This window comes from Polyodon spathula, chromosome 23, assembly GCF_017654505.1.
Source record: "Polyodon spathula isolate WHYD16114869_AA chromosome 23, ASM1765450v1, whole genome shotgun sequence".
Lineage (NCBI taxonomy): Eukaryota > Metazoa > Chordata > Actinopteri > Acipenseriformes > Polyodontidae > Polyodon > Polyodon spathula.
Genome location: NC_054556.1, coordinates 602,198 through 613,327, shown reverse-complemented (window position 1 = coordinate 613,327; position 11,130 = coordinate 602,198). Strand labels below are relative to the sequence as shown.

The window sequence follows — 11,130 nt, the reverse complement described above, 5'->3', positions numbered from 1 at the left end:
GGGACTGTCCTCGACCAGGACAGGGCTGCGCTGGGACTGTCCTCGACCAGGACAGGACTGCGCTGGGACTGTCCTCGACCAGTTCAGGACTGCGCTGGGACTGTCCTCGACCAGGACAGGGCTGCGCTGGGACTGTCCTGCGCTGGGACTGTCCTCGACCAGGACAGGGCTGCGCTGGGACTGTCCTCGACCAGGACAGGGCTGCGCTGGGACTGTCCTCGACCAGGACAGGGCTGCGCTGGGACTGTCCTCGACCAGGACAGGGCTGCGCTGGGACTGTCCTCTACTAGGCCTGTGTGTTTTGTTGTTAATGCAGTCAGTGTGTTTTGGTACAGTCCTGTGTGTTTTGTTGTTAATGCAGTTAGTGTGTTTTGGTACAGTCCTGTGTGTTTTGTTGTTAATGCAGTCAGTGTGTTTTAGTACAGTCCTGGCTGTTTTGTGACCCTGCTCTTTGTCTCTCTGCCCAGCCTGCCCTTGTGAGCCTGCGGAGGAGCCAGGGCACCATGTCCTACGCCCAGACTCTGGTCAGCATTCCCGAGACCAAGGTGACCACGCTGGAGAATGGGCTGAGGGTGGCCTCCGAGGACTCGGACCAGCCCACCTGCACGGTCAGTCTGGAGGTCCTGCTCCGGGGAGGGAAATAAGCCCCCCACTGCACAGCAGTTTGATCCATTTCTGGTTTGACTGTGAGTTTAATGAGACACACCTGAGCTTGTTGCCTGTACACTGGGACTAATCAAGTTGGTAGTGAAACCTGGACTGGGTGGAACTGCTGTGCAACAGGGATCGTATTCCAGTCCCTGTACCAGTTCTCAGAAGACACTTTCGTCTTTGAGCTCAACTACTCTTCTCCCTTCTTGTTCTTGTTTTAAGGTTGGGTTGTGGATTGATGTTGGCAGCCGCTATGAAACTGAGAAGAACAATGGGTGTGGATACTTCCTCGAGCACATGGCCTTCAAGGTGAGCTGCAGGTGTACAGATCAGACCAGTGGACCTGGGATTGCATTACTATAGACTATAGAGTGCATTTATGCCTTATCCTCGCGCTCTGGTTTTTGGGTAGACATGTACATTGCAAAGTAAAGGCTTTGAAATTCATCACCATAGCAGTGGGTTGCATCACCCCTGTTAGTAACCCCGCCCCACCCCCCTGTTTCGTTTTGCAGGGCACGAAGCAGCGCACCCAGGCCACTCTGGAGAAGGAGGTGGAGAGCATGGGCGCGCATTTAAACGCCTACACGTCCCGAGAGCAGACAGCCTACTACATGAAGGCCATGGCCAGCGACCTGCCCAAAGGTACACTGACATGTTTACTGTGGCGTTTAAGAGAGATGAGCTCTTTAAAGTAATCATTCAGTTCAATCGGTGTGTGTGCCTGCCTGTCTGTGTTGGTATGAGCTTGATTAAGCATGTGTGTTGAGTGTGTATTGTTGGTTATTCTCAGCTGTGGCGATCTTGGTGGTTCATAAATACTCCCTGGTTGACACTGAGGTGAAGTGCATGTCAGTGTGAGTGGTGTGCTGATTGATTGTTCCTCTCAGCTGTAGCGATCCTGGCTGACGTTGTTCAGAACAGCTCCCCGGTGCAGTCTGTGTGTGTATGTGTTTTTGTGTCAGTGTGAGTGGTGTGATGGTGGTGTGCTGATTGATTGTTCCTCTCAGCTGTAGCGATCCTGGCTGACGTTGTTCAGAACAGCTCCCCGGTGCAGTCTGTGTGTGTATGTGTTTTTGTGTCAGTGTGAGTGGTGTGATGGTGGTGTGCTGATTGATTGTTCCTCTCAGCTGTAGCGATCCTGGCTGACGTTGTTCAGAACAGCTCCCCGGTGCAGTCTGTGTGTGTATGTGTTTTTGTGTCAGTGTGAGTGGTGTGATGGTGGTGTGCTGATTGATTGTTCCTCTCAGCTGTAGCGATCCTGGCTGACGTTGTTCAGAACAGCTCCCCGGTGCAGTCTGTGTGTGTATGTGTTTTTGTGTCAGTGTGAGTGGTGTGATGGTGGTGTGCTGATTGATTGTTCCTCTCAGCTGTAGCGATCCTGGCTGACGTTGTTCAGAACAGCTCCCCGGTGCAGTCTGTGTGTGTATGTGTTTTTGTGTCAGTGTGAGTGGTGTGATGGTGGTGTGCTGATTGATTGTTCCTCTCAGCTGTAGCGATCCTGGCTGACGTTGTTCAGAACAGCTCCCTGGGTGACTCCGAGGTGGAGAGGGAGCGGGATGTGATCCTGAGAGAGATGCAGGAGATCGAGTCCTGCTTGCAGGATGTCTGCTTTGACTACCTCCACGCCACAGCCTTCCAGGGGACCCCTCTGAGCCACACCATCCTGGGGCCCACCGACAACGCCAAGTGAGAAGCGGGGTGCAAGCAGGCACATTACACTTAGTCGGGATGTGCAAAGTCCCCTCCATAGTAACTACAGTGGAACTTGCATCTTCATTCCAGTGCTGTGTTCATTTGAACCAGTTACACCACCACCTGTGAAGTAGCTTTCCTGTTAAACCTGGAGGGCAGTGACCCTCCAAGGCTGTGATTGGGCACCTGTGGTTTAAAGTTTAAACGTTCTGCAAGAGTTCAAGGTTATTTCTTTTTAAATGGCCAGTGGGGGGTAGTGTTATTGTATGATATTCAGTTGCATTTATTTTCTTTCCCAGATCCCTGACCCGCAAGGATTTGGTTGAGTACATCAACACCCATTACAAGGCTCCCCGCATGGTCCTGGCTGCAGCTGGAGGTGGGTTGGGCATGTTGACAGTCAGGCATGAAGTGTACAATACAAATGGGATACAATTAATGACAGGCTTGAGTAATCTGTCCACCTCTCTCTCTCTGCAGGTGTGAACCACAATGATCTGGTGAGCCTGGCCAGGCAGCACTTCAGCGGCGTGTCCTTTGAGTACGAGGGTGATGCCATCCCAGTGCTGGCTCCCTGCCGCTTCACCGGGAGTGATGTACGTGTGCCAGCCTCCCACACAGCCCGCTGCTTCAGCTTATTAACAGAAAACATGAGCGAGCAGCGATGGGAATAAAACACCTATTCAGAGCAGTCCTGGTTTTCCTGGGAGTTTAATGAGACACACCTGAGCTTGTTACTTCTACACACTGGGGCTAATCAAGCTGGTAGTGAGATCTGAAATGGGTGGAACTGCTTTGCAATAGGAGTCAGTTCTGTGTGTGTGTGTCTGTCTCTGTGTCTCGTTCTGACTCTCCCTCCTCTCTGGTTTCAGATCCGAGTTCGTGACGATGCCCTCCCCCTGGTTCTGTGTGTGTGTGTGTGTGTGTCTGTCTCTGTGTCTCGTTCTGACTCTCCCTCCTCTCTGGTTTCAGATCCGAGTTCGTGACGATGCCCTCCCCCTGGTTCTGTGTGTGTGTGTGTGTGTGTGTGTGTGTGTGTGTGTGTCTCTGTGTCTCGTTCTGACTCTCCCTCCTCTCTGGTTTCAGATCCGAGTTCGTGACGATGCCCTCCCCCTGGTTCTGTGTGTGTGTGTGTGTGTGTGTGTGTGTGTCTCTGAGACAGTCTCGTTCAACTCTGAGAGGGAGGGTTTCAAAGTCTAGGCTCGTGACGACTGCCTCTCCCTGGTCCCTGTTCTGTGTGTGTGTGTGTGTGTGTGTGTGTGTGTGTGTCTGTCTCTGTGTCTTGTTCTGACTCTCCCTCCTCTCTGGTTTCAGATCCGAGTTCGTGACGATGCCCTCCCCCTGGCTCACGTTGCCATCGCAGTGGAAGGAGCTCGCTGGGCCAGTCCTGACATCATCCCTCTGATGCTTGCCAGCACCATGATTGGAAGCTACGACGTCACCCACGGAGGGGGCAAGGTGGGGGCTTTTCACATGTGGTTTTTCTAAGTTTCCTGCATGAGTACCGCATCGTTCTGCAGAAATGAATCCCTGCTTGGTGTGTGTTGTGTTGATTACCTGCCCATTCCCAGGCAACACCGGAGCAGCACAACCTACCTCCGACTGAGGAAAGATGCTGTCATGGTTACATTACAGCACGCTGAACTGCATTACAGCACGCTGAACTGCATTACAGCACGCTGAACTGCATTACAGCACGCTGAACTGCATTACAGCACGCTGAACTGCATTACAGCACGCTGAACTGCATTACAGCACGCTGAACTGCATTACAGCACGCTGAACTGAGGGTGGAACGATGCAAGTTAATCAGCGTTGTGATGATGACGTGTTGTTGCGTGACGTGTTTGTTTGCTTTGCCCCTGTGTGTTCCAATGCAGAACCTCAGCAGTACCCTGGCACGCCTCTCCGCGGAGGACAAGCTGTGCCACAGCTTCCAGTCTTTCAACACCTGCTACTCCGACACGGGGCTGTTCGGCATACACTTCATCACAGACAAGCACAACGTGGAGGACATGCTGCACTTTGCCCAGCGGGAGTGGTGAGCGCACAAACACGCTGCTGTGGATCGGGCTGATTCACCGTTCCAGGTGAAACAAGGGAAGGGACAGCTGCTTTGATTTCTCAGGGTTGCTGGTCTGCAGAGACTGAAGAAAAGCAGCTGTCATCACAAATCCACGCAGCTGTTCGCTTGTTTCTCTTGGAATGGGGCTGACTCTGCCAGTTTACCAATGATTGTCCTGATGTGGTGAGCCCTCCAGTGTACGACTCCCTGACAGTGTCGTGCCAGTTCACAATTGTCCTGTGTGTTATGTATAATATATTATGTGTGTGTGTGTAATTAATCATTGGAAGTTAATGAAGTAAAAACGAAAACCTATAAATTATTGGTGGATTATCTGACAGCACTTTTAGTTGTGAATGTAACTCTGTCTCTCCTCTCTCGCTCTCTGTGTCTCTCTCTCTCTCTCTCTCTCTCTCTCCCTCTATGTGTAGGATGCTGCTGTGCACCAGTGTGACTGAGAGTGATGTGGTGAGAGCGAAGAACGCTCTGAAAACCAGCCTCACCGCTCAGCTCGACGGTAACGAATAGAATTTCGTTTGTATTTTTAAATTAAAGCAAGCTGCCTCGTCCTCGTGTTGATCAGAACAATGCGTTTCCTTAAGCTGGAGAAAATCCCTTGTGCACTGCGTGGGTCTGCTGAAAAGTTTTATTGTGCCTGGCAGCCCTTTCTAACTCATGCCAGCGGACTTCTGTCCACAGTCCGAGATCCCTCAACCTTTCTTACTCTGTCTCTCGCTCGCTGTCTCTCTCTCTCTCTTGCTCACTTTCTTGCTCTGTTAAATTAGTACTAGTATTTTTCATAATTTTTTTTCACATTTTTTGTGCAGATGTTCTGTTGGAAAACAATAAAACAGATTATAAAAAAAGAGAATTTAAAAGGAAACTAACCCCCCTGAAATGCTCTAACCGGCACCTCTCTCCCCCACAGGAACCACCCCCGCATGTGAGGACATCGGGCGCCACATCCTCAGCTATGGGCGCAGAATCTCATTGGCTGAGTGGGACGCAAGGATTGACGTATGTGGAGTTTGTGTACTTCATTCTCTGTGTGTGTGTGTGTGTGCTCGCGTGGGCGTGTCTTTAACCCCTTAAGGCACACAAGGAATTGAATGCTTGCTGTTCAAATGATTTCTTCTTGAAATCCATTTGAGAGCAGCTTGAGTATCGTGAGGAAACTGACATTTCGGATGACCAGATCCAGCCTGTCTGTATGTTTTAAACCATGTTTCGTGAACCTCGTTACAGTGGTAAGGTTTTTTTGTGGGACACGTGTCTCTTGTACATTAACAGGTTAAAGGACACCTGCCACAGCTTCCCTGATCACGAGGACAAAGGCAGCATGCTTCTGTAATAGTCAAACATGGTTTCAAAAATAATCTTTTTAAGAGAGAACTTTCAATGTTCACAAAGTTATTTGCTTCTTCGTTTCTCGCAGGCAATTGATGCTAAAACCGTTCGTGACATTTGCTCCAAATATATCTATGACAAGTGTCCCGCAGTGGCTGCTGTGGGTGAGTACCCCTCCGTGTCCTTTATTGAAAGGCATCTCTGTTCAGGATAGCCCAACTGAAATGCAGCTTCTATTCAGCTGAGGCTTAGCAGCCAGTAACTAACATAACTACCAAAGACAAACATATCTGCTGTAGAAGCTAGTGTGTCACCAACGAATGAGATTCCCAAGTCAGACTTGCATGCTTACACACATCTGAAGAACCAAATCATCGCTTGTGATGAAGCCTTCTTTAGCGCAGGTTAGTGAGAGGGTCAGACTCTTCATAGCTTTGTCGCATTTCCACTTTGTACACGCTGTGCATGCGACTCATGCCCATGTATGTCCCATGTGACCGGTAGCTGTGATCCAGTGTGTACGGCCGTGTCGTGGGAAGTGTCTGTTGCTGACAAGCTTGTGTTTTATTTCTGGTTCCCGCAGGTCCAATCGAACAGCTGCCTGACTACAACCGGATCCGCAGCGCCATGTACTGGCTGCGCTTCTAGGTCCATTCCCCTCTCCTTCCCTGTTCTCTCCATGTACAGTAAAAACAGTGTGGAAAAACTCGCCAGCTATACACGGGCCTGTATAAACAGCTCTCTCCATCTATACACCGGCCTGTATAAACAGCTCTCTGCAGCTATACACCGGCCTGTATAAACAGCTCTCTGCAGCTATACACGGGCCTGTATAAACAGCTCTCTCCAGCTATACACCAGCCTGTATAAACAGCTCTCCAGCTATACACGGGCCTGTATAAACAGCTCTCTGCAGCTATACACCGGCCTGTATAAACAGCTCTCTGCAGCTATACACCGGCCTGTATAAACAGCTCTCTGCAGCTATACACCGGCCTGTATAAACAGCTCTCTCCAGCTATACACCGGCCTGTATAAACAGCTCTCCAGCTATACACCGGCCTGTATAAACAGCTCTCCAGCTATACACCGGCCTGTATAAACAGCTCTCTCCAGCTATACACCGGTCTGTATAAACAGCTCTCCAGCTATACACGGGCCTGTATAAACAGCTCTCCAGCTATACACGGGCCTGTATAAATAGCTCTCTGCAGCTATACACCTGTTTTGTCTGATTTGTTTTGCTGTATTTTTTGTTTTCATAATGATGGGGGTGGGAAACCACTGGATACAGAGTTTAAATAAAGATTGTAATTTAAGTGACCAAAGAATCTTTCTTTTCTTTCTCTGTCTGTGTGCTTTACATGCGGCTGTACAGAAAGTTAGTGCACTCAAATGTTTTGATTGTGTATCTAGTGAGCACGCGGTAGCGTTACATTTAGAAACTTGATGAGTTCAGTGGTAAGCGTTTCTCCGTGGCAGTACGACAGGTTGATTATCCTGGGTGCAAAGGTTGCTTTCTCCTCGTGTACAAGTTTAGAAAGAAGGGAAAGTAGTTTGTTCAGCACTAGACAAGGCATTCTTTAATAATATTCACTAGAATGAACATTAACATGAAGAGCATTATACAGTGACACTTTACAATCGTTTCTTTCACTGTATATTTATAAATACAAAAAAAATAATCAATGACAAAAGTTTCGGCTACAAGTCATTTTTTATGTCTTTTATAAAGACTTCTAGTAAAAACGTTTGTCATTTATTTTAGTATTTGTAAATGTAGCAATATCAAGTGTTAAGTTTTGGATAATGCATTATATTAACAGAACTTCATATTATTATTATTATTATTATAAGAGGAGAATTAGAAATGATCTACTTTCCTGTAAATGTGAAATACACTGAATCCAAACGTTTTCCATTTGGAATGCAGTGTAGTGAGATTGACTGACCACTAGAGGGTAGCTGTTCCCTATGACAGTAACAGTTAATAGTTTTCCCAAGGTAATTGTGGTGCCAGTGATTTAAGACCGGATTCAAAATAAAGGGAAGGGAGGGGAGGGGGCGACAGAGCTAAAGAAACTACCAAAAAATGATAGGGGTCGTGCAAGAACATCATTATGCTAATCACAGATCAGAAACCGTGTGTGTGTTTCAAGCATGGGTTAATGCTTGTTTTATCCTATGGTTTTGTATACATTCCCAACAGCTGTGCATTGTGTATCTTGAGCCCAGCAGACGGCATGCCCTGGCAGCTACCTCAAAGGACTCTGGGAATTCCCCAAGGTGTGCCGCGGCTGGGCTTGAGACCACAGACATTCAACTGCTTGCTAAACAGACAGGGCTAGCTGCAGGCTTTTGTACTGGATCTCCTCCTGGTGGCGGATCAGTTCATAGCGCTGACATGAGCAGCAGACCGTGTTCACTTCTCCCTGCACCGCAGGCTGTTCAGCTGAATGGTAAGACCTTGTCTTTGAACTGCATGGTTTGCGGTTGCTGTTCTGCCCGTCTTTCCATTCAGTTGAATGGGCTGAGATGTTGACTCATTACGCTTGTTCAGCTTCTTCAAGTAGTCAAACCCAATAGCCAGTCTGGTGGTTTGGAAGCACCTTTGCTGTAAGTCATCCAGATTCTTTATCAGTTCTTTTATTAGGTCTGCTTGAGTTTCTTCGAGAGTTGCTGATGTGTAAAACATTTCGCAGACCCGCCTGAAAGCAATAATTCTGAGGTAACAGTGCTGATCAAGCTTGGTGAAGCCAGGTTTGGTTCTAGAGGGTCCTGCGTTGATAGGTGCGGCGTTCTGTATGTTCACATGTATCGAGCTTCGTTTTAGACCTTGTTGAAACGCGGTGACCTTGGGTCGGATGTCGTTGAGTTTTGAGAGCATCACAATCTGGGTTCACTCAGTGAGGCCAGGCCTGTCCGTTGAGTTTTTACATCTCAATGCAGAAATGTGCTGTAAAGGAAGGGATTCTGTACTTTCGTTAGCCCTGTAGAAAGCAGAAGAGAAAGGTGATACCCTGGCTGTGCCAATGTGGTGAAAGGTCTTCCATGGAAATGAGAGGTGAAGGGGGGGGGGGGGGGGGAGCAGTGTCATTTCCTTACTTGCCGTTTTGAGGAGCGATTATTTTACCAGCTGTTTTTCCCTAGTTTTTTTTGTCTGGGAGAATGTGGAGGAGGGAAGAGTAGTTTCCTCAATTAAAGTGCCAGATGAATTGATCTTTGGCTCCCATGAAAACCCCCTAAAACTCCTGAGTTATTATTTGTTATCCACTTGGAAATTGAGAGAAGTGTTTTTTTTTTATAGTTGATTGAAGTAATTAAAATACATCCTCCCCAATACTAGGGTTAAAAGAAACCAACAAGCGACAAACAAGACGTCAAAAAACTTCATGTTCCAGCATTTTTTCTCGTGAGTACTTTCGTGCGCTGACCGTTTTCCCGTTCCCCCCCGCCCCCCCCCCTCGCTTCTTTCGTCAGTATACACAGGTCAAGAATCAATTCGGGGGTCAATTCGTTTCTGTCATCAAATATCTCGTCAAAACTCAATCGTATTCGTCAAGCCTTAGTCAACAAGTAAAGGGAATTGAACGGCAAAACTCCTCGGCACGCCTAATAAAAATGGTCGAACAAAAAGGGATGATCCAAAAAAAAGTGAGCGAGAGAAGTAATAACCAGGGAGGGGGCTGCAGTTAGTGGAAGTTCAAACTTGATTTCATACAAGGGTAATTATGGTGGTCATTTTGATCTCTTTTTAAAAAGCTTCTTATTGCCCGGCTCCACCTCCCTCCTTTTTATAATGGCGTCTGGGTGCTGTGCTGGTTTTGTTTTGGCTTTTTTTCCAGGAAAGCTCGAGTTTCTTGTTTGACCTTCAAAGTAAGAAAATTAATAAGAAAAAATAAATAAATAACCTGGACAGCCGTTGAGAAACCTGCAGCCAGCCTGCTGTGGGAACCTTCACTGTGATTACTACACTACCCCCCCACTGACAGGCTCCCACACCACTGCTGTGTGTGTGTGCATGTGTGCATGTGTGCATGTGCTCGCCGGCTTTCATGTAGTCATCGGTCCAGACACGGAAACGCAGATCCAGCATGCATGTACGTATGCGTGTGGTCGTCGGTCCAGACACAGGGAAACGCAGATCCAGCATGTGTGTGTGTGTGTGTGTGCGTGTGTCGGTCCAGACACAGGGAAACGCAGATCCAGCATGCGTGCGTGAGTGTGCGTGTATGCGTGTGGTCGTCAGTCCAGACACAGGGAAACGCAGATCCAGCATGACCTCTACACAGCTTTGCTTTCCCGAGCTCTTCATGGACTCCAGGGTTGATCTGATTCACCTACACCTCTCTGGTAGAACGGATAGAATCACAGCTGGATTTCATTAGAGAGTTTTACCACACAGGGGAAGCTCCCTGGATAGCATCATGAGCCTGTCCATGGGTATTCCGGGATTCCTCCATTAATAACAGGTTGCTGCTATCCAGGAGGATTGCCCAGTGCTGTAACATGCTCCAAGGAAATCCATCTGGGGCTTTTTGAAAGCCCGGTCTCATTAACCGATACAGACCGGAACATCTTCATTAAAGTCCTGCGTAATCGTTTAAATTCAGTTTTGAAGAAAGTCATTGAGCGAACATGAATGCCAAGCATTCTCTGAAGTGCTTGTGTGTTTGGCTTTGTTTCTTGCAGTTCTATCTGAGTTAGTAGACAGGCAGGGGCTTCATTTCGAGTGCTCTTTGGTGTGCACACCCCCCCCCCCCCCCCCCCCCAATCACACCTCTCTACTCGGGTGTAATTTGCAGTTACTAAACGGCCTTACTCTCTGTAAACAACCATTATAATAATATGTAAAGGCAGCCCAGCTTGTACTGAAGGGGAATTACAAGCTGCAGATGAGACAGGAGAAAACAGGCATCCTCTAAGCATGGGATTATAACTTGAGCGCACAAATCCACTCCTAACATTGTGTTGAAAGGAAACGCAGCGCTAATGTTGCAAAAACATCTAGAGCCCCCAGATTAGTTTTGTGGGCTGCTTTACACTGGTTTTGTAAGGATGACTTCAGTTTCCCTGAAGTCAATTGAAGACGCTGAGAAATGAACGTTTCTAAATTGTAGCCCCATCCAGTGTTTATAGTTCTAGAAGAAATGACAGCTGATCCCCTGTGCATTTAATAGAGCTGCAATCGACTGACAGTATTCAGAAGAGAGAAGCCAACAAGTATTTTAGCAAAGCCTTCCTATAAAACTGAAAACCTGCACGGGCTGGTACAGCAATACATGCAGGAGCCTCCAACCAGGGAACCAGGGAGATCAATCCATCAAGCAATGTTTAACCGAGGCTTGCAAAATCAAACCTGTGATCGATGG

General features: G+C 47.9%; 1 protein-coding gene across 1 annotated transcript in view; it reads left to right on the top strand.

Annotated features, from left to right (window-relative positions):
• The window catches only part of LOC121298108 (cytochrome b-c1 complex subunit 1, mitochondrial-like), a 7,966-nt gene extending 885 nt beyond the window's left edge, over positions 1 to 7,081 (top strand). Inside the window, exons 2-13 of the mRNA XM_041224924.1 lie at positions 468 to 608; positions 874 to 960; positions 1,167 to 1,296; positions 2,142 to 2,340; positions 2,646 to 2,725; positions 2,827 to 2,942; positions 3,661 to 3,804; positions 4,227 to 4,387; positions 4,843 to 4,928; positions 5,340 to 5,428; positions 5,847 to 5,922; positions 6,342 to 7,081. Of these exons, the coding sequence (XP_041080858.1) occupies positions 468 to 608; positions 874 to 960; positions 1,167 to 1,296; positions 2,142 to 2,340; positions 2,646 to 2,725; positions 2,827 to 2,942; positions 3,661 to 3,804; positions 4,227 to 4,387; positions 4,843 to 4,928; positions 5,340 to 5,428; positions 5,847 to 5,922; positions 6,342 to 6,406 (1,374 nt within the window). The 3' untranslated portion in view covers positions 6,407 to 7,081. The remainder of the gene's footprint in view (positions 1 to 467; positions 609 to 873; positions 961 to 1,166; positions 1,297 to 2,141; positions 2,341 to 2,645; positions 2,726 to 2,826; positions 2,943 to 3,660; positions 3,805 to 4,226; positions 4,388 to 4,842; positions 4,929 to 5,339; positions 5,429 to 5,846; positions 5,923 to 6,341) is intronic.
• The last annotated feature ends 4,049 nt before the right edge of the window (positions 7,082 to 11,130 follow it).